The sequence below is a fragment of the Hirundo rustica genome, chromosome 27, assembly GCF_015227805.2.
Source record: "Hirundo rustica isolate bHirRus1 chromosome 27, bHirRus1.pri.v3, whole genome shotgun sequence".
Lineage (NCBI taxonomy): Eukaryota > Metazoa > Chordata > Aves > Passeriformes > Hirundinidae > Hirundo > Hirundo rustica.
In genome coordinates, this window is record NC_053476.1 from 3,314,773 (window position 1) to 3,336,835 (window position 22,063).

A 22,063-nucleotide genomic window follows, 5' to 3' on the forward strand; every position below is an offset into this window, starting at 1 on the left:
GGACCTGGGGAGGATCCTGGGAGCATCTTTCTCTGGAATGTTTTGGACAACGACGTCCCAGCTTCTGACGATGGATGATGTCATGTGGGACAACCTGTGCTGCCTGGTCCTGCCTTCCCACAGCAACAGGGAGGCAGGTGCTCCCCAGGTGAGCTTTCCTCACTGGAAGCCATCCATCAAAAGCTGCTGCAGGAAAAGGGCTGGCTGCTAAAGGAAAGAAGAGCTCCGTCTCTAACTCTTTGAGGCTCTGAGAGCAAAATGCACCTGCGGATGCAGGCTGTGGAGAGCTGTCCTGTGCCCCTTTGCTCGCTTCCAACCTCTGGGAAACACCCCAGAGGAAAAACCCGAGGTGCTCACCCTGGGAGACAACTCAGGACAGTTATGTCCTTGGGGCAGGGAGCCTCCAGATGCCAGTTTTCTTTGGGGCTTGTCTGCAGCTCTTTGGCACACGGGCAACTACCGGCGTCACGCAGCGCCGGCCAAGAACGGCGTTTCCCCCGTGCCCCACCTCCACAGCCAGGTCATTCCTGGTGGGAGGCAGCAGCAACCACCTGGAGCTGCCCCCTCGGCTCTGCCCGCGCAGGGCAGCACCAGGGCCCCATCCTGTGCCCTTGACGTCAGCGGTTTTCCCCCGGCAGCGCCCGGCGTGTGCGGGCACGGACCTGGAGCTGTGCTCAGCTCTGCCCACGCCTCTGGCACGTTCCTGGCCGGCCCCGCTGCTCTTCCATTCCCTCCCGCACCGACCCAGCCGCCAGCCCCACTGCAGGGCACGGCCGCACCGAGCTTTCCGTGTCCTTTCCCCGGCTCCGGCGGTCACCGGTGCTTCCCTCGTGCGCTCAGACCTTGAAAACCGTGACGGTGAGGTCCAGAAAACAAAAGGTCCTTTCTCGCTGAGCGGAGGCTGATTAACACCCCCTCGGGGGAGCCGAAGGGCCTCGTCACCCTTCTGAGTAAATATGTTTTGTTATTCCATGAAAAGGGTGACTCACCTGGCGAGGAAGCCTTGAGGTCCCTGCAGCCGCACGTGGCTGCTCCAGGAGCCCTTTGGTGCCCAGGGGAGGTGTGAGGGGCTGTCCCCGCCCCAGAAACAGCCTCTGCTCGGCTCCCCAAATGTCCAGGAGCTCAAACCCCCCCAGTGCTGAATGCTTCGGGCTCGGCACAGCCGAGCAGGGCTGGACACGGCGCCCGCCGGCTCCCGCACTGCTTTGGCTGGGGGAATCTCTGGGAACAGGACCCAGGTACAGATCCTTGGGGGTGTTTGGGATCTTCTCTCCTCCCTGTGCCACTGGTGGGGTACACGGCAGGTCAGGAACCCCTCAGAGGGTTCCTTGGGAGCTGCCCAGACCTGCTCTGCTTGTACCAGCTGTGCCATCAATCCCCGGAATGTCACAGCCCTCAGTGGCTTTTTCAGCCAGGTATTGCAGCACTTAACGTGTTTACTTCATTTTCAAAAGCCCCAGAGGAAGGAGGAATCCTGGAGGAGCGAGGAGAGGAGGAGGAAGAGAGAAGCAGTCTGCTTTCTGCACAGATTTACTGCTCGGTCAATTCCCATGACACTTCTGAAGCGCTGGACACGGTGTCACTTCGCTTCACCCGTGTCAGACTTCCTGAAGGTTTTCCAGAGCCTGTAGAAGGAGAGAGTTGGTGTCAGTGGCAGCTCAGGACACGGGGCAGAGCAGCTGCTTGGGCCAACTTAGGCGTTTTATTTGTTCTTTTTTTAGCTGTCAGGTTAATACTTTGTCCTTTATGAGCACATCCTGGGTAGGGCCATGCCTGGAGAAATCTGCTCTGCACAGACAGGTCGGGTTTAACCGAGGAAAGAAGAGGCAGAGGAGGTAACTTCAGAGGGGTCACAGAGAATTCTGCCGCGGCCCAGAGGGGTTCCCGCTCTGAGGAAGGACCTGGAGGACAATTCCTCGTTCCAACCCTTCTGCATGGCCACAACATTTCATGTCCAAGGTCTCCTACCTTGCCCAGCCCCTGGAGCTCTGTGGATCAGCTCCCCTCACACAGGAACCAAACCCTCAGTTCCAAGCAGGGGTGACAAAGAGAGGGATGTTTCATCCTTTTCTCCCCGTTTGCACAGGTGCGTTCCAGGGAAGCACTCCCAAGTCTTATTCATCACCAATATTTGTTCCTCAAAATGTTCTTTTATGTCGGGTCCCTCGTCGGCGTCTGGGCGTTTCTTTTGCTCAAATCCCAGAAACAAGGAACCACACATTTGCAGCCCTGCAGGAGGGACTCTGTGGCTCTCTGCCTCCCTCGCTCTCCCTCCAGCCTGTCCTGTGGCCGCTCCAGTTTTCCTTGGCCATCTCCAGCTGTGAGCAGAGTGCTCTCCCCTGGTCAATCTCTCACTTGTTTCCCTCTGCTTCCTCCTGGGAACAGAAAAGTGGCATTAACTTCCTGCTGACCCCATCCCACCCCACCCATGCTACCATGGTCTTGCCCACCTATATCACCATTGACAAAGTTTAGGGATGTGCTGTTCCTTAATAATGTTCAGGAAAATCCAGGACGAAGCAGAGGCTCGTTCCTGGTGGGATTTTCACTGCATGAGTGAACTGACTGGCATGTGCTGCTCCAGCCCAAAACCTCTGCAGTAAATTCAGTGTAACCTGGGTTCTAATTGGGGTAACAGAGCCCTGGTGTAAGATTTTTACCCCTGTGTGACACAGATTCAGGGGCAGGGCAGAACACGCTGCTGCATGGGCAAACCCTCCCTGCGCCCCATTAATTTTTCCCTGCTGATCTTCAGTGGATACAGAGAGCACAAAGGAAATGCAACAGCTCGGCCAAAGAGGCATTGAACTCCTTGGCCTCACTGCAGAACCAGCAACGTCAAAGCCAGAGGTAAATGAAGGGTTTTTTCTGAGGGGTTCTTGCCATATCTCTGCATTTGCTTCAGCACTGGGGAGGAGTTTCACAGCCCTGCTAAAAACAAACCATTTTCTCCAGCAGCTGCTCCCTCAGGCCATCTCCTCATGCCTTGCACAACACAGACGGAAAAGCAGAGAGAAAAGACAGAAAAGCAACTGTTGGAGCAGCACAAGGATTGCAATTCGGCTTCCTGAGTGCCAATAGCAGTAACATCCCACTGCCTTGAGAATTGCATCACTCCAGGACTCAGAGGCCTCCTCAGCCTGGGGCCAACGCTGGCTGTGAGCACACAGCAAACAGCTCTGCACGGATTTCTGGGTTGCTGAGCGTGTTGATGTCACCAGAAGGTGACAGTGGAGGCGTCAGCACCTTCCTTTGGGGAGGCCACTCTGGCTCCACAGGTGAATCCCACCCAATCCCCACCTCCGTGAGGCTGGAGCTGGGCACTGGGGTGGCACAGCACAGGGTCACTTTGGGGTGATTTTTCTAAAGGAGGTGCTTAGCCCTGAACACATTTTATCCTGCTGAGCTTCCCAGGGCTGTGTTCTACTGCCACAACCTTCCTCTTCCCCCAGCCTTGGTGCTTCCCTGTTCTTTATAACCACACAAGCACGCCAGGACAGGGAAGATGCTCAGCTTGAGGGACCCAACCCAATGTTACTCCCCTTTGGCTCCTTCCAGCTGGAGTCCAGGCTGATGTGTGTGTGATACTGAACGTCCTCCAGGTTAGAAATTCCATCTGTCAAGGACCTCATCCAGGTGAATTTTACCAGCCAGAAAAAGGAAAGTTGCTGGGAAATCACTCCCACTGCAATTCCACAGCCATCACAGATGGAAAGGGGCCGTGCTGGCCATGCCAAACTGTTTGCCCAGGGACGTAAGGACAGGAAAAAACAATGCCTGGTAATAAATGAAACACTGGAAAGATTGTAAAACAAGATGAAGGAATTTAAGGCAGGGAGTTTATATGGCCTATTTCCTGATAAAATCAGACGTTTCAAAGTGTCCCTTCACAGTGTGGCAACACTGCAGCGAGCCCAAGGCATTTATGGGCAGCAGAATAGGCAGTTTCCCTGAAAAAGGGTATTTCAGAGACATGGTTTTAAAGGTTGCTCCATGGCTCTGTGCCCACTGACACTGGAAGAAACCCTTGAGCCAAAATGCACAGCAATCCAGAAGGACGCTTGGGGGTTATTTCTGATCCCCTGCTGCCGAGGTGGGAACGCTGAGTGCAGCATCAGGCCTGTCTGCTCTGGGCTGGACGCTGCAAACACATGCTCGAGGCTTGGTTACCTTTGGGTGGTTTTCAGCCTTCTCCCTGTAACACACCAGGGACAACAGTCTGGTGATGACGGCGTCGCAGACCCTTGGATGGCGACGGATGCCCTTTAACCAGACTGGTGATAACGTGTTTCCCTTTGAACCAATCTCCCTGCTTAAGGCAGCACCTTTGCCACGAGGCAGTGACAGAGGACAGGCTGTCCCCTCGTCCTCTGCTCCTCCCAGAAATGTGTCTGCGGTGCCTGCAGCGCTCAGGAGCAGCCGGCACCCCTGGGAAGAAGCAGGAGCACCTCAGCTCCGATGCTCCAGCCGGAGAGGAGCCTGTGCTTGTTGTTTTCTCTCCATTTATTGGAGCTGACATTGAGATTCGGACAGGCTGAAGCACACAGTGCCCATCCGTCCTGCCCCACCGACGGTGCCGTGGCTGCGGGCTGGGCTGGGGCTGCTGCTGCCCGGGGGATGCAGGGGCAGGCACGGTCCTTGGCATCGACTCCTCACCTGCCCCAAGCAGGTTCCCTTGCTCTGCTCCAGCTGAAAGCCATCCCTGGCTGGCAGCTCTGTGCTCCGGGAGCAGCCTGGCCCCTCGCCAGCCCAGCGCTGCCCCGGCTCTTACCCCAAACCCCGCGTCTGCCTCTTCCCTCCTGCACCACACCTGCGGGGCACGGAGGGGCGGCGAAGCTCGGCCCAGGTGGGAGGGACCGTGCTCCCGTTAAATCCAAGCTCCCAGAGAAGCCGCTCCTTGCACGGACCCACCCTTGTGGTTTATGAGCTCCAGGTGCTGGAGGTGCTGCAGCGGAGCCGCGCAGGAGAGGGGACGAGCTGCTGCAGCCCAGGTACCTCCGAGTGCTGATTCCCAGGGCCGGCTCTGCCTTCGCTGTGCCTCTTCCAAGTCCTTTTCTTCTTTCAGTTCTCATGCTAATGCTGCGTGCAGCTCGTATCAGTTCTTCCCTTCCATCGCTCCTCTTGCTGCTGCTGCTTTGCATTACCTGGGGATTATTCCGGTGCCTTGGGAGGAATCTGCCGCCGGGATCTCAAAGAAGCCGAGCCGTGGCTGTTCCTGCCCCAGCAGCGCTGCCGGTGGGCAGAAACTGAGCAGTGGTGATCCAGGGTGGAGAAGGCTGCTGGATAACGCTGGGAGCAGTGGTGTGGGATTATGCATATTGCTCTAGCTGAGGTTCTGAGGTTTCCTCAATTGTCCATGGGGTTTATGACATGAGCAATTACCTTTCTTACCCTTTTGAAGCCTAGTTAAGATTTCCAGCGGTGTTTGTTGTCTGTGCATGTGTCCAAGTGCGCGTTTCCTCCGCTGCCTCAAGCGAGCTCAGCTGAGGTGAAAGCGGCTGGGGTTGTGTGATCCAGTGCCCCCTTCCTCCCTGTGGGAGGCTGTGGTGTGGGAATTGTGGAGAGTTCGAGGAGATAAAAGTGCCACGTGGGAGCAGAAGTGTCAGTGGCCGAGGCAGAGGTTTGTGTGGGCTCCGGATTACTCAGGGTGTTGTGGTACCACTGAACCTTCTCCAGCCACAGCCAGCCAGGAAGGTCAAAGCGCAGGGAACGGGGTCAGTAACAAACGTGCTGTGAAAGCAAAACCAGGTCCTGGGCCTCCATCCTTGCGTCAGAGGAGAGGGATTCTCAGGAGCATGGCACAGAAGCTGTGCAGCCAGGGCTCCAGGTGGGAGTGCTCACATCTGCTGCTGCTGTGGGTAGATGGATTGGGAGGAAAATGGAGCCTGAGGAGGGGAGGAAAAGGATCCAGTCCCACCTCTGCTGCTTGGACTCAAGAGCATGAAGCATGTTCTGGTGCTTCATGAGGTTTCCAGGCCTGGGTGCAGCGCTGTGTTCAGGGCCCTTCTGAAATATCTGCAGCGTGCAGACCCCCCGGGTGCAGCTGCTGCCATCCTCTCCCTCCCCTTGGCACCCCTGAAATGCAGCGAAACAGCCTCTTATGCTGCAGATTCCTCTGTCTGGTGCTGCCTGGAGAGCCCCACAAGGGCTGGAGGGAGATGTTCCCATGGTCTCAGAGAAGAAACATCCTGGCTGGTGCTCCGAGGAGCTCGTTAGTGTCTGTTCCTGTAACTCAGCTCAAACATTCTTAGGATTTGCTAATTTAGCCTATTTTTAGACCGACACCCTGTTCTAAAGACGCTGTTGTCCCCGAGCCTCCCATGTCAACTGCTCACCCACAAAGAAGGGAGGGGAAACTTCTCCTGCTGTGCTGGGACCTCTCTCGGAAACAAGGACCAGGCTCTGAGCTGATCTTGTACCCAGAGAAGCTCTTGCCAGAGGGGAAAGAGCTGTCCCGGGAGAGGAAAAGGCTGTAAGGGAGGGGGAGCTGTTGGAGCAGCGATTTCAACATTCCTAATAACCCGCCTCCTCCAAAAGCCTGGAGACCCTTCCAGGAGCCTGAAATGTTGCTAAACAAGGAGCACTTTGGGCGGGGGGTGTCGCTGAGGGTGGGTGGCTCCTGCCGTGGATGCTTTCGGGTCGCGCTGGAGGGTTTCTCGCTGCCCCACCAAGACATCCTGCTCTGGCGCTGCTCGTGCGGCTCCGGGGGCTGGTCAGGGACCAAGATGCTGTCTGGGATTTCATCGACGCTTCTTTTTCTTGCCGCCGAGATTCCTAATCGCTCATGTCTGAGCGAGGGAGGAGGCTCTGACAGCCTCCCCTTCTCCCCCCGGCGTGGGAGGGCAGCCCCTCCTCGGGCACCAGGTGCTGGAACCCCCCGGAGCTGGGGTGTATTTAATATCTGCCATGCGATACCGGGGCTCTGCAGGGAAAACACAGCACAACCATGGGAACTTTTTTGCCTCAACCCCCTCAGCACGCCCCTCTAATCCAGGCAAGCGATTAAACCGTGTGTATAACGAGCTCTGGAAATCCTGGGTGTCCCAAGCAGTTCCCTCTGCCCTTCCTGGCGAGGGGACGTGTAACAGGCTTGTCATCGGGAGGCTCCCAGGGCTCACGTTGCGAGGAAAAACAACGAGACTTGGCAGCTGGCTGAGCTGTTTTGGGGTCTGCGCAGGCAGCGAGAGAGGCTGAGTCCCGGCTCGGATGTCTGAGCTCCAAATAACCGCGCTGGGACACCCAGCGTGCAGCTGCCGGCGATGCTGCGGGGCAGCTCCGCCCTCGCCCTGCCGGGGCAGAGCCGGCGCGGGGGCTGCGGGGGTCCCGCAGACGAAGCCGGGAGGGACTTTGCTCCCCGTGGATCCCCGGGCTCGGCCCGTGCGGCGTCGCGGGGCCGAGCCGTGCCCGCAGGGTTTGGGAAGGGCGGGCGGTTATCGAACAGCCGGGGTGTGCCGGCACAGCCCTGGCTCCAGGGCACCCCGGCTTCTGCCAGCCGCGCCCAGCAGCGCCCTGCAGCGCCCCAGCTCCTGCCCAGCGTGGGTGCTCCGCGCCCGGCACCCCGAGCCCAGCTGGGCCGGAGCAGAACCGGGGTCACCGGGCTGAGCTGCAGCTCCAGCCCCACAGCCTGGGCGTCCTGGTGCAGCAGGCAGGTCCCTGACTGAGGACGCGTCTGTGTGCGTGTGAAATCTGTGGCTTGTCCCCTTCAGCTTAGAGCTGTGTTCCACAGTCTGCTCGCAGTAGCAGAAACTCTGCAGTTTCCAGTCTGGATGTGTTGGTGCCAACTTATTTCCGTCTGTTTCTGTGCTAGCCTTGACTTAGCTGAGACAACAGAGCTCCTTCCCCGGAATTTCCATGCAGCCAGTCCATCCCCCAGGCTCCATCCTGAACCAGCCTGTCCAGGCAGGGCTGCAGGGCTGGGGTTCCTCTGCCAGGGCTGCCCTGATTCTATTCCAGAGCTCACTCTGCTGCTGCCACAGAGCCCAGGGCACGGCTCATGGCACGGTGTGGATATGTGTGGTACCCGTGCCCATGCCTGGCCTCTCCTCCCTGCCCAGGGGGCACAGCCAGACCCTGCCCAGCCCTCGCTGGGCCTGTGCACAGGGACATTCCAAGGGCTCTGGGGAGGTCCTGATGTCTGTGGCCAGCGTTTGCCCACACTGGTGGCCAGCAGCCACCTTGTAATTCCCCTCCTTCACGTCAGCCCTTCTCCTTTGCTCCTCCAAGCACAAGAGCCGGCAGCCGAGGCTCAAAATTCCTGTGAGGAGCCTGGGAGACCTCTCACTTCAACCCAGAGAAGGGAAGGGAGGAGAAATGAGGTTTGGAGGCTAATTCTGGCAGCATCACACATGAGAAAGATCAAAAACTCGGGGCAGGAGTACAAGAAAGGAGGGAAGCTGTTGCGTGCATGCTCCTGGAAGCCCTGACAGCCCTGGTTCATGCATCCTGCACGTTATTTCTGTACCTACTTAAATTAAAACCAGCCTTGTCTTGCGGATGCTGACTGGAGCCAGGCAGTTCTTCTCCCCAGGGGAGAATCCAATTTTCACTCCATCTTGCTTGTGTTTTTGACCTGGAATGACTCTTGTTTTTATATTTAACAAACGCTCCCTCCGAGCCTTGTGCCACACTGCACTTCTCACGCAGAGCTGGCGGCGTTGTGGCACACGGTGCCCCGAGGTTTTGGGTGGTTTCCCAAGGTGGGCATCTGCTTACCGGGGCTCTGGCCACCCCCTGGGCAGAGCTGTGCTGTCACTAGAGCGGAGGTGGCACGAACTTTGTGGGCAGAGCCCTGGCACGGCCAGCCCAGTGGGGAAGTGGGGCTGGGTCCCAGCCTGCTCCTGCATCCACTGTGCCCTGGGGCTGGAAATGCCAAGGGAGAGCCACGAGCTGGTGCTGGCCATGGCACAGCCGGTGGGGAGGGCACCGTGGCTGTGGCACTGCTGCAGTCAGGGGAGGGACCCCCCTACCTGCAGCTCCTCGCCCACCTGCTCCCCGGTTTCTGGCAGATCCCTTCACAGCTGGCTCTCCACGGGGACAACCAGCTGCAGCCTCAGCCCATCTCCTCTGGGAACTGGGGCAGACCTGGCTCCAACAGCACAGCCCCAAACTCCCAGAGGTTCCCACCTCTAGGAATAATTAGCACCAATTCAGACGTGCCTCGGAGCCGTCTAATTCAGGCTCCAGCGGCGCTTCCCTTCCTGCAGCACAGCCCTGCTCCCAAGCCGTTCCCATGCCGGCCCTGTAACTAAAACCTCTCAGAGGCTCAGGAGACGCGGCGGGGGCCGGGCTGACAGGAAGGTAAACGGGCTTGAGGTATTTATTCACTCCTGCAGCTCTCTCAGAAGCCCCGGAGAGAGATTTACCTGCCGTGACTCGCCCGGGGCCGGGTGCTGACAGCAGCAGCAGACAGCAGCGATGTTTTGCTTCTAATTCCCTACACTTTCTGAGCCCGGGTGTCTCCCTAGCAAGATACGGGGTTTCTCCGGGGTTATATAACTCACCCGGGGCACAGCTGCCCTGTTTTGAGCCACCCTCCGTCGGTGCTCTCCACACCTGGCAGGGCAGTTAGTCAGCGATTACCGCCAGTGACGCAGGGCACCAGCCCAGCTCCTGCCCGCGCCCACGGGGCTGCCAGAGCGGCTGCCTCGGAGCAACGTGTCTCCTTCCTAATCCTGTGACTCCATCGTTAATCAGCCCGGGATAAGGGAGTAAATAAGCCCGTCGTTGGAGACTGGTGCAGGACAGGACAAATATTTTATGAAGCGTACCCCTCTGCTTGTGTCACGCACCCAAATCCGCACAGGAGGTGGGGAGGGAGCCCTGAGCTGTGGCGTTAACTCCTGCCTGCAAACCTTTGGCTCCGGATCTCGGGATCCCTCCCCAGGCACCAGAGGGGATGGTGTGGGGCTGACACAGGGAATGTGCTGGGCCTGGATGTCCCCAGCACGGAGATGCCGTGTCCCCGACACGAGACAGTGGCTGCGGAGGAGGACGGGGTTATTGTCCTTATCCCAAGGCAAAGGAGTGAGGGTCCCTCTGTGTTTGGTGGCAGCGTGCTCCTGAGGGACCCTCCTGAGGGTTCCTGGTGGAACCCCATTTGATTGCTGATGCAGCAGGACAGCTTCCCCACCTCCCGACAGCATCCCCAGACCCCTGAGGGAAGCCAGCCTCACTCCATGGGGGTTTACAACGGGGAATAAAAAAATACTTCCTTCCTGGGAGTATTCAAAATGTATCTGCAGTCAGATTCCTCGAGCAGCACCATGACTGAGGCAGCGGCCACGTCCGCAGGCTTCCAGGCTTGTGTTGTAGCAGGAAAATCAAATCCTGGATTAGCTGTACACCCACTTGCAGGACACTGCCCTGGCAGGCAGCTCCGGCTCTCTGCCCCACGGGGCTCCGGGCTGGCTGCCCTCGGATGGCTCCCGGGGGTCAGGGTCCCATGAGGAGGCTGTTAGAGCCTTCATTTCATTCTTAATCCAGAAAATTAGCAAATAAAAGCAGGATTCCATTTTAGGCCTTTGAATCCGGAAAAGCTGTTGCCAATGAGTCTTTCATGTGCTTGCCCGGCTGAGCTGTGGCACCAGGAGCAGAGGCTGGAGGGGGTGGAAAAGCAGCCCAGGGTGATTTGTTTTCATACGAGCTGAATTCCAGCTTTCACTCCAAATCCCCGTTTTTATAGACTTTTCCGCTGAAGTCTGCTCCTGCCCGGGGCATGCCTGTGTAACCGCTCCTCTCTGCATTCCTCAGATTCTTATTCCGCTGGAGACTGGATTGGAGACGGGGTCTGAGGTCCCTGCTGGAGGAAGGAGGCGAGGAGAAGGAGGTTTCCCTTGGCCTCTAAGCTGTGAAACCGGAAAACCAAAGCATGTCACAGGTCATAGAATCCCACGTGTTGCGCGTCGGACAGACTGTGTGTATTTCCTCCCCGGAGGAAAGCAAGAGCCTGCACCCGGCCGGGTACCCGAGCAAGTACGTCTACTACTCCACGGAGGCCTGGACTGAGCCCCCCTCCATGGTGCACCCCAAGGCTCGCCTGCTCCCCAGCGGGAGAGCCTTCGGAGCCCAGCCCCTGTCGGAGCACGTGGCTGCTCACACGCAGGGGAAGGGCCAGCAGAATTCCTCCTCGGAGGGACCCCCTGCCCCGTGCCAGCCCAAGGAGGAGGAGAACACCAGCACGGACCCCGAGGATCAGCCCATGTCTCCCTCTCTGGACATAACCATAGAGACTCTCAACCAGCTGATCCTGGAAATCGATCCGACCTTCCAGCCGCTGCCGTGCAGGCCGGTGAAGGATGCAGCCCAGCCTGCTGCCCAGGGCGACGCTGCGGCCGCCAAGAAGCAGGACCCCGAGGCAGTAGGTGAGGCGAAGGCAGCGCTGGGGCTGCGGAGCCGGAGAAGCTCTGATCTGGTGAAAAACCTCTGCCAGGGCCTGGGGAGGAGGGGTCGGGCACACGCCTGTCCCCTGGACCCACCCGAGGTCCTGGGCTCCTGGGGGAGGCTGGAAATGGGCATCAGGGACATCCCCCACTGTCCCAGGGGGATCAGCGTGGGGAGATGTTTCCTGACATCAGGGTTCCGTATTAAGGAGCGGGACAGGCTGTGCATCCAAGCTCTGCCTAACTCCGGTGCCTCCATGGCCTTGGTCTGACCACTGTTGACATGTCTCATGTCCAGACAGCTCAGAGGGGTCCAGAAAGGAACAGGGAGAACAGCCTTTAGCTCTACCTCATGTTCATTTGGAGAAAACAATTCTCATTACAAATGGGACCTGCAACTCTTGGAAAACTTCTAATCCCAGTTGTCACTGCCAGTGACTTGCCCTGGGCTCTGGGTGCCCAGTGAGGCCCCTGCTCCCCTCAAGGGCAGCAGAACCTCTCCCAGGGTCACACTTGACCTGTGGGAGCACATGGATTTGCAGCTAGATTTCCAGAGCCCTGGGCTAAGGTATCGAGTGTTGCTCAACCATCCCGTTTAAGTGTTCCCAATTCTTTTGCCAGGGAAATTCTTTTTCCAGGGCTTGCGCACTCCCCGGGCAGCATACCTGGCATAGGCAAGGCACCAGCAGCACATACCAGCCCTGCCTCTGCTCACGAGTGCCTGATGTGAACCCTTGTGCAGCTCTTCCCTGTCATCCCTGCAACCCAAGCTCTGATTTCTGAGTTGCTCCTGATCCCAGTATTCCTGCCTGGGCTCTTCTGCTTATTTTAGGTGTTCAGCACGCTGTGCACAAGGCAGGCCCAGCACACGGGGAGCTGACACGGCTGACAGGACAGGTCTAGGGTGGTTCAGGTGCCTCAGGTCTCCCTCCTTCCCCAAAGCCTTATTGCCCTGTCTTTACACACAGAAATACCCTGACAGTCAGTCTCCAAGCTTCTTTTCACAGCAAGGTCAAATGTGAGGATGTTAAAGAGGAGAAAAAAATTCAGCTCTCCCTGAGCCTTCGTGCAAACCTGAGGATGGCAGGGCTGGAGAAGGATGAGGTGGGTGTGAGGTCCTGGTGCAGCAGCAGGGCAGGAACAAGGCAATTCCAGAGCAGACAGTGTTCCTGCTTCCTGCTGGGATGGACAGGGTGGCCTTGCAGATAAAATACTGTGACAAAGTGCAGATTCAGCTCTGGCTGCTCCCTGATTCCACTGCCCCCCTCCATGGGGGCTGGAGCCCCAAGCAGCTCCGCAGGTAACGTGCCAGTGGTCTGCAGAATCTGGCTCCAAGTGCGGAACTGAACATCTGGAAAGCTGGCCACGCATTCAGTGGGGAAAGCCCTCACTTCAGCTTTCATTTTCTCTTAACAGCTCCTGGTTTTTTACACTAACTTCCTCCCACAGTGCAACGTCCCTGTTCACTCACCTCCTCCTCTTCCTCCAGCCCTGGCAGGGACTGATGGTGCCCAAGAGAGGCGAGAGGAGCCTGTTCTTGTCTAATGGAGACTATGAGGTAGCTTTAAACGTGGCACTCAACCCTGAGAATTCCAACTCAGCGCAGTCTGTGATTCTGTGAAATGCTGCAGCAACAGGAGGCATGTTCATGAGAGGCTCTGTTCCCTCTGGATCCTTCTAGTTCCTAGAAGAGAAAGTAGATCTCAGATCTCGGCTTGCGTGACATCTGGGCTCCGGGTTTGTGGCACTTTTGCCACTCCTTGATGCGGGAAAACTTGCCAAGGTCTTGAGCAAATATTTGAGGTTTAACCACAGGTGATAAGAGGAGCAAAGGCAGAGAAGTAGGAGGTAAAAGGCCTCATGAGCCCGGCGCACAAACACTTGCCAGCTCTTTAAAGGACAATTAAAATCCTCATTTCTTCCTCCTTTTGGGGAGGCATTGACAAAAATCATCCGGCCAGCTCGCTGCAAGGGTTTGTGCACTGGCACTGGGACACGTGGCCACAGAGCTGCCCCGAGGCCGGGCGCTGGAGGAGCTGCTGCTGGCAGCAAGGCTGTGGAAGGGCAAGGCTCTGGTTCTGGTTCTGCCGTGATCCAGCTGTGTTCCAGCTGGGAACCAGCCCTTCTGGCTCACCCAGCCCCTCCTTGGTGCTCGTGGCTGGCTGTGTTTGCGGGGCTGGCACAGAGAAGGGGCTCAGGGAGTAACTTCTGTACAGCCCCGTGCTCCTCCTGCTCATCCAGCTCCGTGCCCCAGAGCTCAGGCTGTTGCTTGCTGCAGCCAGGTCCATCAGGACCTGTCACACACTGGGCAGGGAGCTCAGGGCTGTCAGAGGAGTTTGGCTTTGCTGCAGCAAAATGGATTTTCCCTCTCTGAGAAACACCTTTGAGAAGGGGAGCTTTCCTGAACTCCATGACGGGGCGAGAACCAGGCGCTGAAAGCAGAGCTGGGCACGTCCAGGCTGGCAGGGAGGTGCACACTTCTGGCACTGGAGTGATTAACCACTGGAGCAGCTTCCCTGGGATGTGATGAATCTGCCATCGCTGCAAGCGCTCAGATCCAGTCTGAGTGCCTCTTGCTGGAAGGCCTCTTCCAGCTCAGCCAGAACTGCTGGCTCTGTCCAAGGAAGCCAGGAGCTGACACGCATCAGGCACCCCTGGTGCTGGCCGTGAGGTTCCACTGGGGGTGTGGGACAGGAGATGCTGTGTCAGGTGTGTTCCCATGGCACTAATGGCAAGAGGAGGGGCTGGCTCTGAGCTGAACGGAAGAGAAGGAGCGATCCCACAGCAGGACACAGGCACAGACATTGCCTTGGGGGTTAAAGGAGAAATCTTTTCTCTAGGGAGATTTGTGCAGGGTGGGAGAAAGGAGGAGGGAGCAGCCAGCCCCTGCCCGGGTCTGTGCTCGCTGCTGGCGTGCCTGGTCCTGCAGTGGACACCAGGAGTGTTGTAACTGCTCCTGTCCCACGTGGGTTTGCTCTGCCTCGCTGCCACAGTGTGGATGGAGTCCAGCTGTACCCGGGGCCAGGTGACATCCCCCTGCTGCTCTGCCAGGGGGTGCAGGGCCACCCTCCGACCCTGACGTCACCCCGGGGGGAGCAGCCAGGTGTTTTTCTCTTGAGTCAGGTACAAACAGAGCAGCTGCTGGAGGGAACACCCGCCTCTGGCTGCAGGTCTCGGCAGGTCCTGGCTGGGTAATGCTGGCGAGGGGGGTCTGAGCAGCCAGACATGACCGCACGTAACCCCCTTCCCTGGGAGCCTGCCAGCACCGGGGGGTCACTTCACCCGGGGGTCTGTGAGGAATCAGCCCCCACAGGGTCTCAACAAAGGGTGCTGCTGGACCCCCAGCCCTGCAGAGGGGGAGGTGAAATTCACAGCGAGAAGAACGGACACATGCTCCTCACAGAGCTTTGCTAAGGAGCCCAGCTTGCACACCAGATCCTTCATGGCCTCCTCTTTCTCTCTGCAGACATCAAGTACATCGAGCTGACGGCGGGCAGAGCCGCGGGGCCCGACCTGCCACAGGGCTCCCCCAGCCCTTCGGGCACCCCCTTCTCCAGGTCGCCCCAGGCCAACAGCTTGCTGCCCCAAAAAGGGGCGCTCGGAGGCAAATACAGCACCAGCGACAGCGTGGTTTTCTCGAGCCCACCCGGACCCTCGAGCCCCCAGTCAGCTGCCCTGAGCTGCAGCAAACCCGAGAGCACCAGCGCGCCCTGGCAGTGCCTGGCAGGACACACGGACACGGTCACCCACAGCCCCGGGGCCCTCAGCACCTCCCCAGGTGCTGACAATCTGCTGAAGCCCGTGCAGGCGTTGAGGGCCCAGCAGAGGGGAAGTTGGGTGTCCCAGCTCTCCACGAGCCCTGGCTCTGACACCAGCTACATCCTGGGCAGGTAAATGCCACCTGTGCCCGCTGGAAGGGGCACAGGGCACTACCCCGAGTCCCTCCTTCCTTGGGCCGGGAGATGATGCCCTGCAGGGTCGGTGCGGTCGCTGGGGTGGTCTCTGTGTGTGAACAGCCCCCCCTGATCTCTGCTCTGTCTCCCTCCCGCAGCAGCACCCACTCGCTCCACAACGAGGACTCGGATGCTTCGGCCGCTGCCTCCCCGTCCCCCAGCAGCTCCCTGGGCAGCCCCTGCTCCCCTTCCTCCGGCATCGTGTCTCACTCCAGGCCAGCTTTCGGCCAGACCCCCCCGCAACCCCGGGCAGACGTCTCCCCCAGCGCCGGCACCTCCCCTGCCCAGAAAGGCCAGGCCAGCAGCTGCCCCCCCTCCATCCTCACCTCCGCGGCTGACATCCCGGTGCTGCTGGTGAACGGGTGCCTGGAACAAGGAGATGGATCCCCCCGGCCGGCCAAAGCCCACCCCGGCTCTGCCACGCAGCCCCCCGTGCCCGGCTGCAGCCCGGCCTCGAGGCTGGGTGCGCTGAACAACGCGCTGTCAGCGCCCGCGCTCAGCTGCCTCTCGGACAGTGAGTCACGGGCCAGGCTGGGGAGGAGCTGGGCACCCCAAAAGATGCGGGGCAAGGGGGAGCAAACCCCATTTTTCCCCTCTGGTTTAGCTGTGGGTTATAGACACAAAGGATGAGAGCTCCTTGCTGTTTCTCCCCATGGTCCGGGTGGTCACCAGCCTCAAGCTGGATTAGCCACAGCCCTCTGCCCACCGTGGCATGGGCTCAGCAGCCAGGAGTGCTCTGCTCCCTCCAGGAGGTTGCAGGTGCACCTATTTATAGGACCTGAGGATGAGAAACATCGTTCTCTCCTGTCCTGCCTGTTTGCAGACCCAGACTGGGCTGGGAGGAGGGGTTGGGGTTCCCGTTTGCTCTGAGGACACCAAAAGGTCCCAGGGTTCACAAGGTCCCTCATTCAAGGGCAGACACTGGGGCTATTGTTCTCTGGAGGAGACGAGCAGAGGCAGCTCCCGGGGCAGAGGGTTTTAATTGGGATCCTTATGGGAATAGCAGGAGGGTGTGTGGGTCAGGTCCTGGTGTAAATCCCATGGTCCAGTGGGTTGTGCAGGGCTGGGCAGACTGGCACTGCCAGGGGATTCCATGTGACCCTCCCTGCGCTACATCACAGCCTGCCAAGAGAGATAATTACACGGAGAATGAGCTGTTCTGAGGAGTGGGGAGGAAAGATTCAAAAGGATTGAAAAACCTTCAGCCCTGGGCAGCCTGGGAGGGAAATGTCTTTGCTGGGCTCTGCCATCCGTGGAGGTTCCTCAGGCTCCTGCCGGCCCTGACGTGCTGTGGTCTCTTGCAGGTCCCCTGAAGGCTGGGCAGCCCACCATGAAGTTTGTGATGGACACATCAAAATACTGGTTCAAGCCAAGCATCAGCAGGGACCGAGGTGAGGCAGGAAAGGCTCTACGGGTGTGACCCCACCTCGGGCTCTGGCCTGTCCCCAGAGTTCTCTGATGTCTCTGTGGGGACTCAGTGGGGGCAAATCCAAGTCTGCTGGGGCTGATGGGTGTGGAGGGACCCTCTCACAGGCTGAAGGGCTCAGAAACAAGGGCTGTGCCATGGCCCCTCTGCGTCCTCCAAGTGCAGCAAAGCTCCTCCTGCCTGTCACACAGCGTGGCCTCGGCAGGGGCTGAGCGTCCTGGGGACTGCAGGGACCCGTGGGCCCAAGCCAGGGCACGCTGCAGCTGGGGCCACACAAGGGATGTGCTCCCAGAGCTTTTCCTGCTGCTGCCGAGGAGTGACTCCCTGCAGAGCGCCGGGGCACAGCACGGGGAGGTCCCACCCGCTGCCTTTGGCTGAGCCCCTGCCTCTGCTCCCACAGCAATCCAGCTGCTGAAGGACAAGGAGCCGGGCACGTTCCTGGTGCGGGACAGCACCTCCTTCCGGGGCTCCTTCGGGCTGGCCATGAAGGTTCCTGGCTCTCAGACAGGTACGGGGGTGCAAACAATCGGGGGGAGTGCTTCAAGGGTTTGGCTGAAGCTGCTCAAACTAAAGCCCAGGAGCGTGGTGTGTGCAAGGTGCTGGCAGAGAGTCTGTGGGTGCTCGTTCCGCTTCTCACAGGGGCTGGCATCGTGATGGCAGCGCAAAGCAGCCCCAGTGGTGCCCTGGGACAGGACCCCGGGTGGGCAGGGGTGACACAGTGGCACTGGGGCCGGTGCTGATGCTGGGCCCTCTTGCAGGCGAGGAGAGCAGTGACCTCGTCCGGCACTTCCTCATCGAGTCCTCCACCAAAGGAGTTCACCTGAAAGGTGCCAGCGAGGAGCTGTATTTCGGTAAGGACGGTGCTGTTGCCCACAGCAGCCCTGGCAGCTGTGTCCAAAGCCCCTGGAGGCACCAGCCAGGAGCAGGTGAACGTGCTGCACACCTGCCAGCGCGGGAACCCCCCAGCCCCAGGTCCCGCCTGCGCTTCCCCGGCAGTGAGACCGCGGCAGTGGCTCCAAAGCAGGAGCGTGATCTCCCTGGGTGGAGGTGTGTGGGTGGGGGGGTTCCAGGCAGCAGCAGCCCCCCTCCCAACTCACAATTCTGGTTGCAGGGAGCCTCTCTGCCTTCGTCTACCAGCACTCCATCACCCAGCTGGCCCTGCCCTGCAAGCTCAGCATCCCCACCCGAGGTAGGTGATGGGGATGGGACAGGAGGGATGCTGTGGGGAGGGGTCCGAGCCCCCCCGGGTGCCTGCGAGGGGCTGCTCCTCTGGCAGCAGGGGGAGCAGGGACCTGCAGAGCCAGCCTGGGGACGGGACAGCGGTGACTCCCTTCCGCTGGGGATGGGGAGAGGGCAAGGGAAGTAGGAGCGGGAGATCAGAGGTGAACAGAGCCCGGAGGGGGAAATGAAGAACAATTAAGTTAATTGCTGCTCAAACCCCTTGCAATTAGAGTGGTCCTGAGCCTTTGAGCCTCTTTGGAGATAAGGAACGGCCAAAGAGTGACCAGCTCAGCCCGGCCTGTGGCTTCACTGCTCCTGCTTGTCCTTTGTGCAGATCTCGCTGATGGAGAGGACAGCCCCGACTGCGCTCCCGAATCTGCTCTGTCCCTGGCCAGGAAAACTGCAGGTGAGGACAGGTGGGCCCTGGGGACAGCCCAGCTGGCTAGAGTGGAGCTTTGGGCACGCTGTGACAGCAGCAGATCACCCCTGTGCGGTGGTGGGCACTGGTGTGAGACCCCCCTCCAGCTTCCCCGTGGGGCTGGAGATACCTGCAGGATTTCTGCAGGTTTTTCCCTGGGCTGCAAGGGAACCTGATATTTTTAAGGAAAGGAGACTTTGGGTCCTCAAGATGCTTGAAAACACAGCTCTTGAGGTCATGAGGCTGATAAAAGACCCCCAGTTTCCACAGTTTTAAAGAGTTCCTGATTTTTAAGCCTCTCTCCTGGTGGGCTTCGATGGGGGTGGAACAGCTGGAGCTTTAGGACAGGGATGGGCAGTCAGGGCTGGTGAAATTCTTGAGGGACCTCATGGGGCACACGTGGGAACGACAGAGCAGGACAGGATGGGTCTGTGCACCTCAGCCTGGGTGGGCTCCAGGTGAGGGCAAAGGAGGAAGGGCAGGAAGCCACATGGTTGGGTCACAACGCAGCCTGGGGAGCTGGGGACTGCTTTGTTTTGCTGGAAATTCTGAAAAATCAGTTGGCAAGCTGGAAAGTTTAGTTTGACCCAGAACAGCCCTTTAAACAGCTCAATCAGCCTGAAATGTCATGTTTTAGGTTGGCCTTCAGCCCTTCGTTGGCTTGGGGTATTTCTGCTTTTCATTAAAGGAAATATGTAATAAACAGAAAAAAAAAAAGCAAAAACCACAAAAAACCCCAGCAAATGTGACATTTAGAAACGGGAAATTAAATACTTTGACTTTTACAACAATTAGCGCAAAGAATTAAAGTAAAACCCAAACGAAATTAAGCGAAGAATTTCTGAGTCACCGAACCTTTTCGTTTTCGTCAAAACAAACCCGACCCGGGCCCACGTGAGGGATCTGCAGGATGGCTCCTGGGACCCAGGCGTGGGTCTGGCCCGTGTCCCCCCCGCGCTGAGCCATGCCCCGTGCTGTCCTTGCAGTGTGCAACGTGCTGTACCTCAGCTCGGTGAAGGTGGAGACGCTGACGGGAGCGCCGGCCATCCTGAAGGGCATCTCCTGCACCCTGGAGCTGGAGACGCCTCCCACCCCTACCCTGGTGCACTTCAGGGTGACGGAGCAGGGCGTCACGCTGACCGACGTCCAGAGGAAGTAAGGAGCTGAGGATGGGCCCAGAGGGGGTCAAGGAGAGGCAGCTCCGTCCTCACCTCCTCCCAGCCTCAGGAAAACCTGCCCTGGCTGGACAAACCCATGTCAGCACCCAGGGATGGAGTTGAGCCCTTAAAGAGGGGTGGGATGCAGGAACTAGCTGCACTCGGGGTTGGGATTTTGGGATGCCTTGAGACCCCCTCAGTCTCCCATAAGCACAACAGGGCTTGGATTTGCAAATTCCTGTCCTTGCCCAGGCCCTTCTCTCTCCTAACAATTCCCTCTCCTCTTCCAGGGTGTTTTTCAGGCGACACTACCCCTTGGCTGCCATCAGGTTCTGTGGGATGGACCCTGAGAACAGAAAGTGAGTTTTTTGGACAGCTGTCAGAGCCCCTCGCTGTGCTCCCTTCCCTGTGGTTCCCAATGCCTCTGCACCACTTCAAATCCCAAATCCCATCAAACTGCCCCCGGGCACACCGTGCTGGGGTGGATCTAAACATAACCCTTGGCTTTGCAGCTGATGGAATGAGTTAAACATCAGCCTTTGAGCAACTCCAATTCTGTTCTTCCCCCAGGTGGCAGAAGTACTGCAAGTCCTCCAGGTAAGAGCGGGGACCTCCTGCACCGAGTGGGGGCTGGAATCCGAGGGGATGATGCTGCTTTGGGAAGTGGCTGCATTGCAGAGCAGCGAAGAAGGAGGGGAGGGATGTGATCGAAGTTACCATGGTGGCAGGACGAGGCGTGGGACTGACGGGTGAAGCTTTGGCGGGGGTTGCTCTGCAGGTTTGGATGAGAGGTTTTGGCTGAGCCCAGCTCTCCACATCCCCTCGTGCAGAACCCCCCGTCCAAATCCCACAGCCTTCCCAGGGACTTGTGCTGGGCTCAGGAAGTGAGTTTATATCTGGCTCTACCTTGTGCTCAAGAATCTTTTCACAGCTGGGGCAGCCCTGCCAAAAATGCTCCTCCCGGCTGCTTGGCTTCCAAGGAAACGTGATTGGGGAGCGGGCCAAGGTGGAATTGCTGGAACTGGGATTTGGCTTTTGTGGCTGGGCTGGTTTCAGCCTATTCCTTCAGATTCCTGGATGCAAACTGAACAAGCCTCTTTTCTTTCTCAAAGAATCTTTGGGTTCGTGGCCAAAAGCCAGGCAGACTCGGGGAACCTCTGTCACCTGTTTGCAGAGTACGACACCGTGCAGCCAGTGTCCCTCGTCATCGACCTGCTCCGCCAGCTCCTGCCCAGCCCGTAGGGGCACAACCTCAGGGCCAGCAGCTGCCCACACGCTGCTGAGCTTCTCCTGCTCCCCTTCTCCCGCTTCCAGGTTGCATTTTGGCAACAGCACGTATTTAGACTTTTTTGGTTATGCACCATCGCATCGGGAGTCTCGGCTAAAGACTTTCAGCGCCGGTGGGATGAGATTCTCCTCCGAGCCTCTCCGTGGGGCACTGGCTGCCCAGGAGGGACAGGAGCTGTGCTCTCTGTGGAATCACTGTCCCTCAGCTGCACCATCTGCTCTGATGGACCACAAGGCTCTGGCTGGGGTTTCTACCAGCCCTGAGGTCCCCTGTTCTTGGGGTGTCTGGGCTGAGGGAGGTCATGGAGCTGAGCTGAGCTCCCACCATCAGGACTCAGCCCTGACGCCCCAGTGCTGCGGGAGGAGAAAGTCTGGGGAGGCAGAATCACCCCCTGAGCAGCACAAAGAGGCAGCTTTGCAAATCAAAGTGTATAAAATGACTAAGTCCTGCTGGAAACCTGCTTCCCTGAGGGAGCAAGCAGCATCCAGAGGCAGGAATGACAGAGCAGCGCATTTTTCCTGGTGCTGGGAAATTCTCCTGCCCTTTTCCAGAGCGCGGGGTTGCGGGCGGGCTCGACCTCCCGGCGTCGCGGAGAGCTGGGAAATAAACGGTGACATTTCCATGACAGTGAAACGTGGGGTTTTTGGAAATGACTTGCCTGAATTTGGGCCGGGTTCTCAGATGACGTAAATTGGCAGGGCCTCGAGGAAGACGGTGCTGCCGTGATCTGCAGCAGCTGAAGGGTCAGCTCACGCTGTAGCTCAGAGCAGAAAGAGGCTCCGAGGCCACCGTGCTCTTCTCTACCTTTGTTCTCATTTGGTGCCTCTGCATCGGTTTAATTTTGGCCCCCATGTTAACGAACCCTCTCAGGGGTATTTTCAATAAAGCAGTAGAACGTTCATCCTGCCACAGGTGCCACGGGGATGGCAGCAGTGCAGACGCTCGCTCTGCTCCGGAGCTGCACCCATGGCAGAGCAGCAGGTCCAGCTGCGGCTGCTCTTGGCCACGACCAAAACAGACACTGGGGTCACTGCGGGGGGAGCACGTGGGGCTCCGAGAGGGGACAGGAGCAGCTTTGTCCCCCTGGTCCCTCTGCCCTGAGCTCTGCTCAGCCACAACATAGCGCTGCGGGCTGGGCTCAGGAGCTGAGCCCAGGGGATCCAGGTGCCTCTGCTGTCCCCAGCGTGCTGCAGGGACCAGGGGGCTGCAGCTCCCCAAGGCA

At 58.7% G+C, this 22,063-nt stretch overlaps 1 protein-coding gene across 1 annotated transcript; it reads left to right on the forward strand.

Moving 5' to 3' along the window:
• Positions 1 to 4,890: 4,890 nt before the first annotated feature.
• On the forward strand, positions 4,891 to 21,544 carry TNS4 (tensin 4). The gene is made up of 13 exons (XM_040087546.1): positions 4,891 to 4,991; positions 10,750 to 11,360; positions 14,845 to 15,268; positions 15,430 to 15,845; positions 16,636 to 16,722; positions 17,158 to 17,265; positions 17,516 to 17,608; positions 17,869 to 17,946; positions 18,313 to 18,384; positions 19,383 to 19,551; positions 19,844 to 19,912; positions 20,124 to 20,150; positions 20,666 to 21,544. The coding sequence occupies exons 2-13, from the start codon at positions 10,868 to 10,870 to the stop codon at positions 20,793 to 20,795; spliced, it is 2,166 nt and encodes a 721-aa protein (XP_039943480.1). The 5' UTR covers positions 4,891 to 4,991; positions 10,750 to 10,867; the 3' UTR covers positions 20,796 to 21,544.
• The last annotated feature ends 519 nt before the right edge of the window (positions 21,545 to 22,063 follow it).

Bases quoted from the DNA above. Each gene is read 5' to 3' on its own strand.
- TNS4 (XM_040087546.1), top strand. From the start codon at position 10,868: ATGTCACAGGTCATAGAATCCCACGTGTTGCGCGTCGGACAGACTGTG. The intron at 17,266-17,515 runs GTACGGGGGTGC...GCCCTCTTGCAG, and splicing joins GGTTCCTGGCTCTCAGACAG to GCGAGGAGAGCAGTGACCTC. The intron at 17,947-18,312 runs GTAGGTGATGGG...TCCTTTGTGCAG, and splicing joins GCTCAGCATCCCCACCCGAG to ATCTCGCTGATGGAGAGGAC.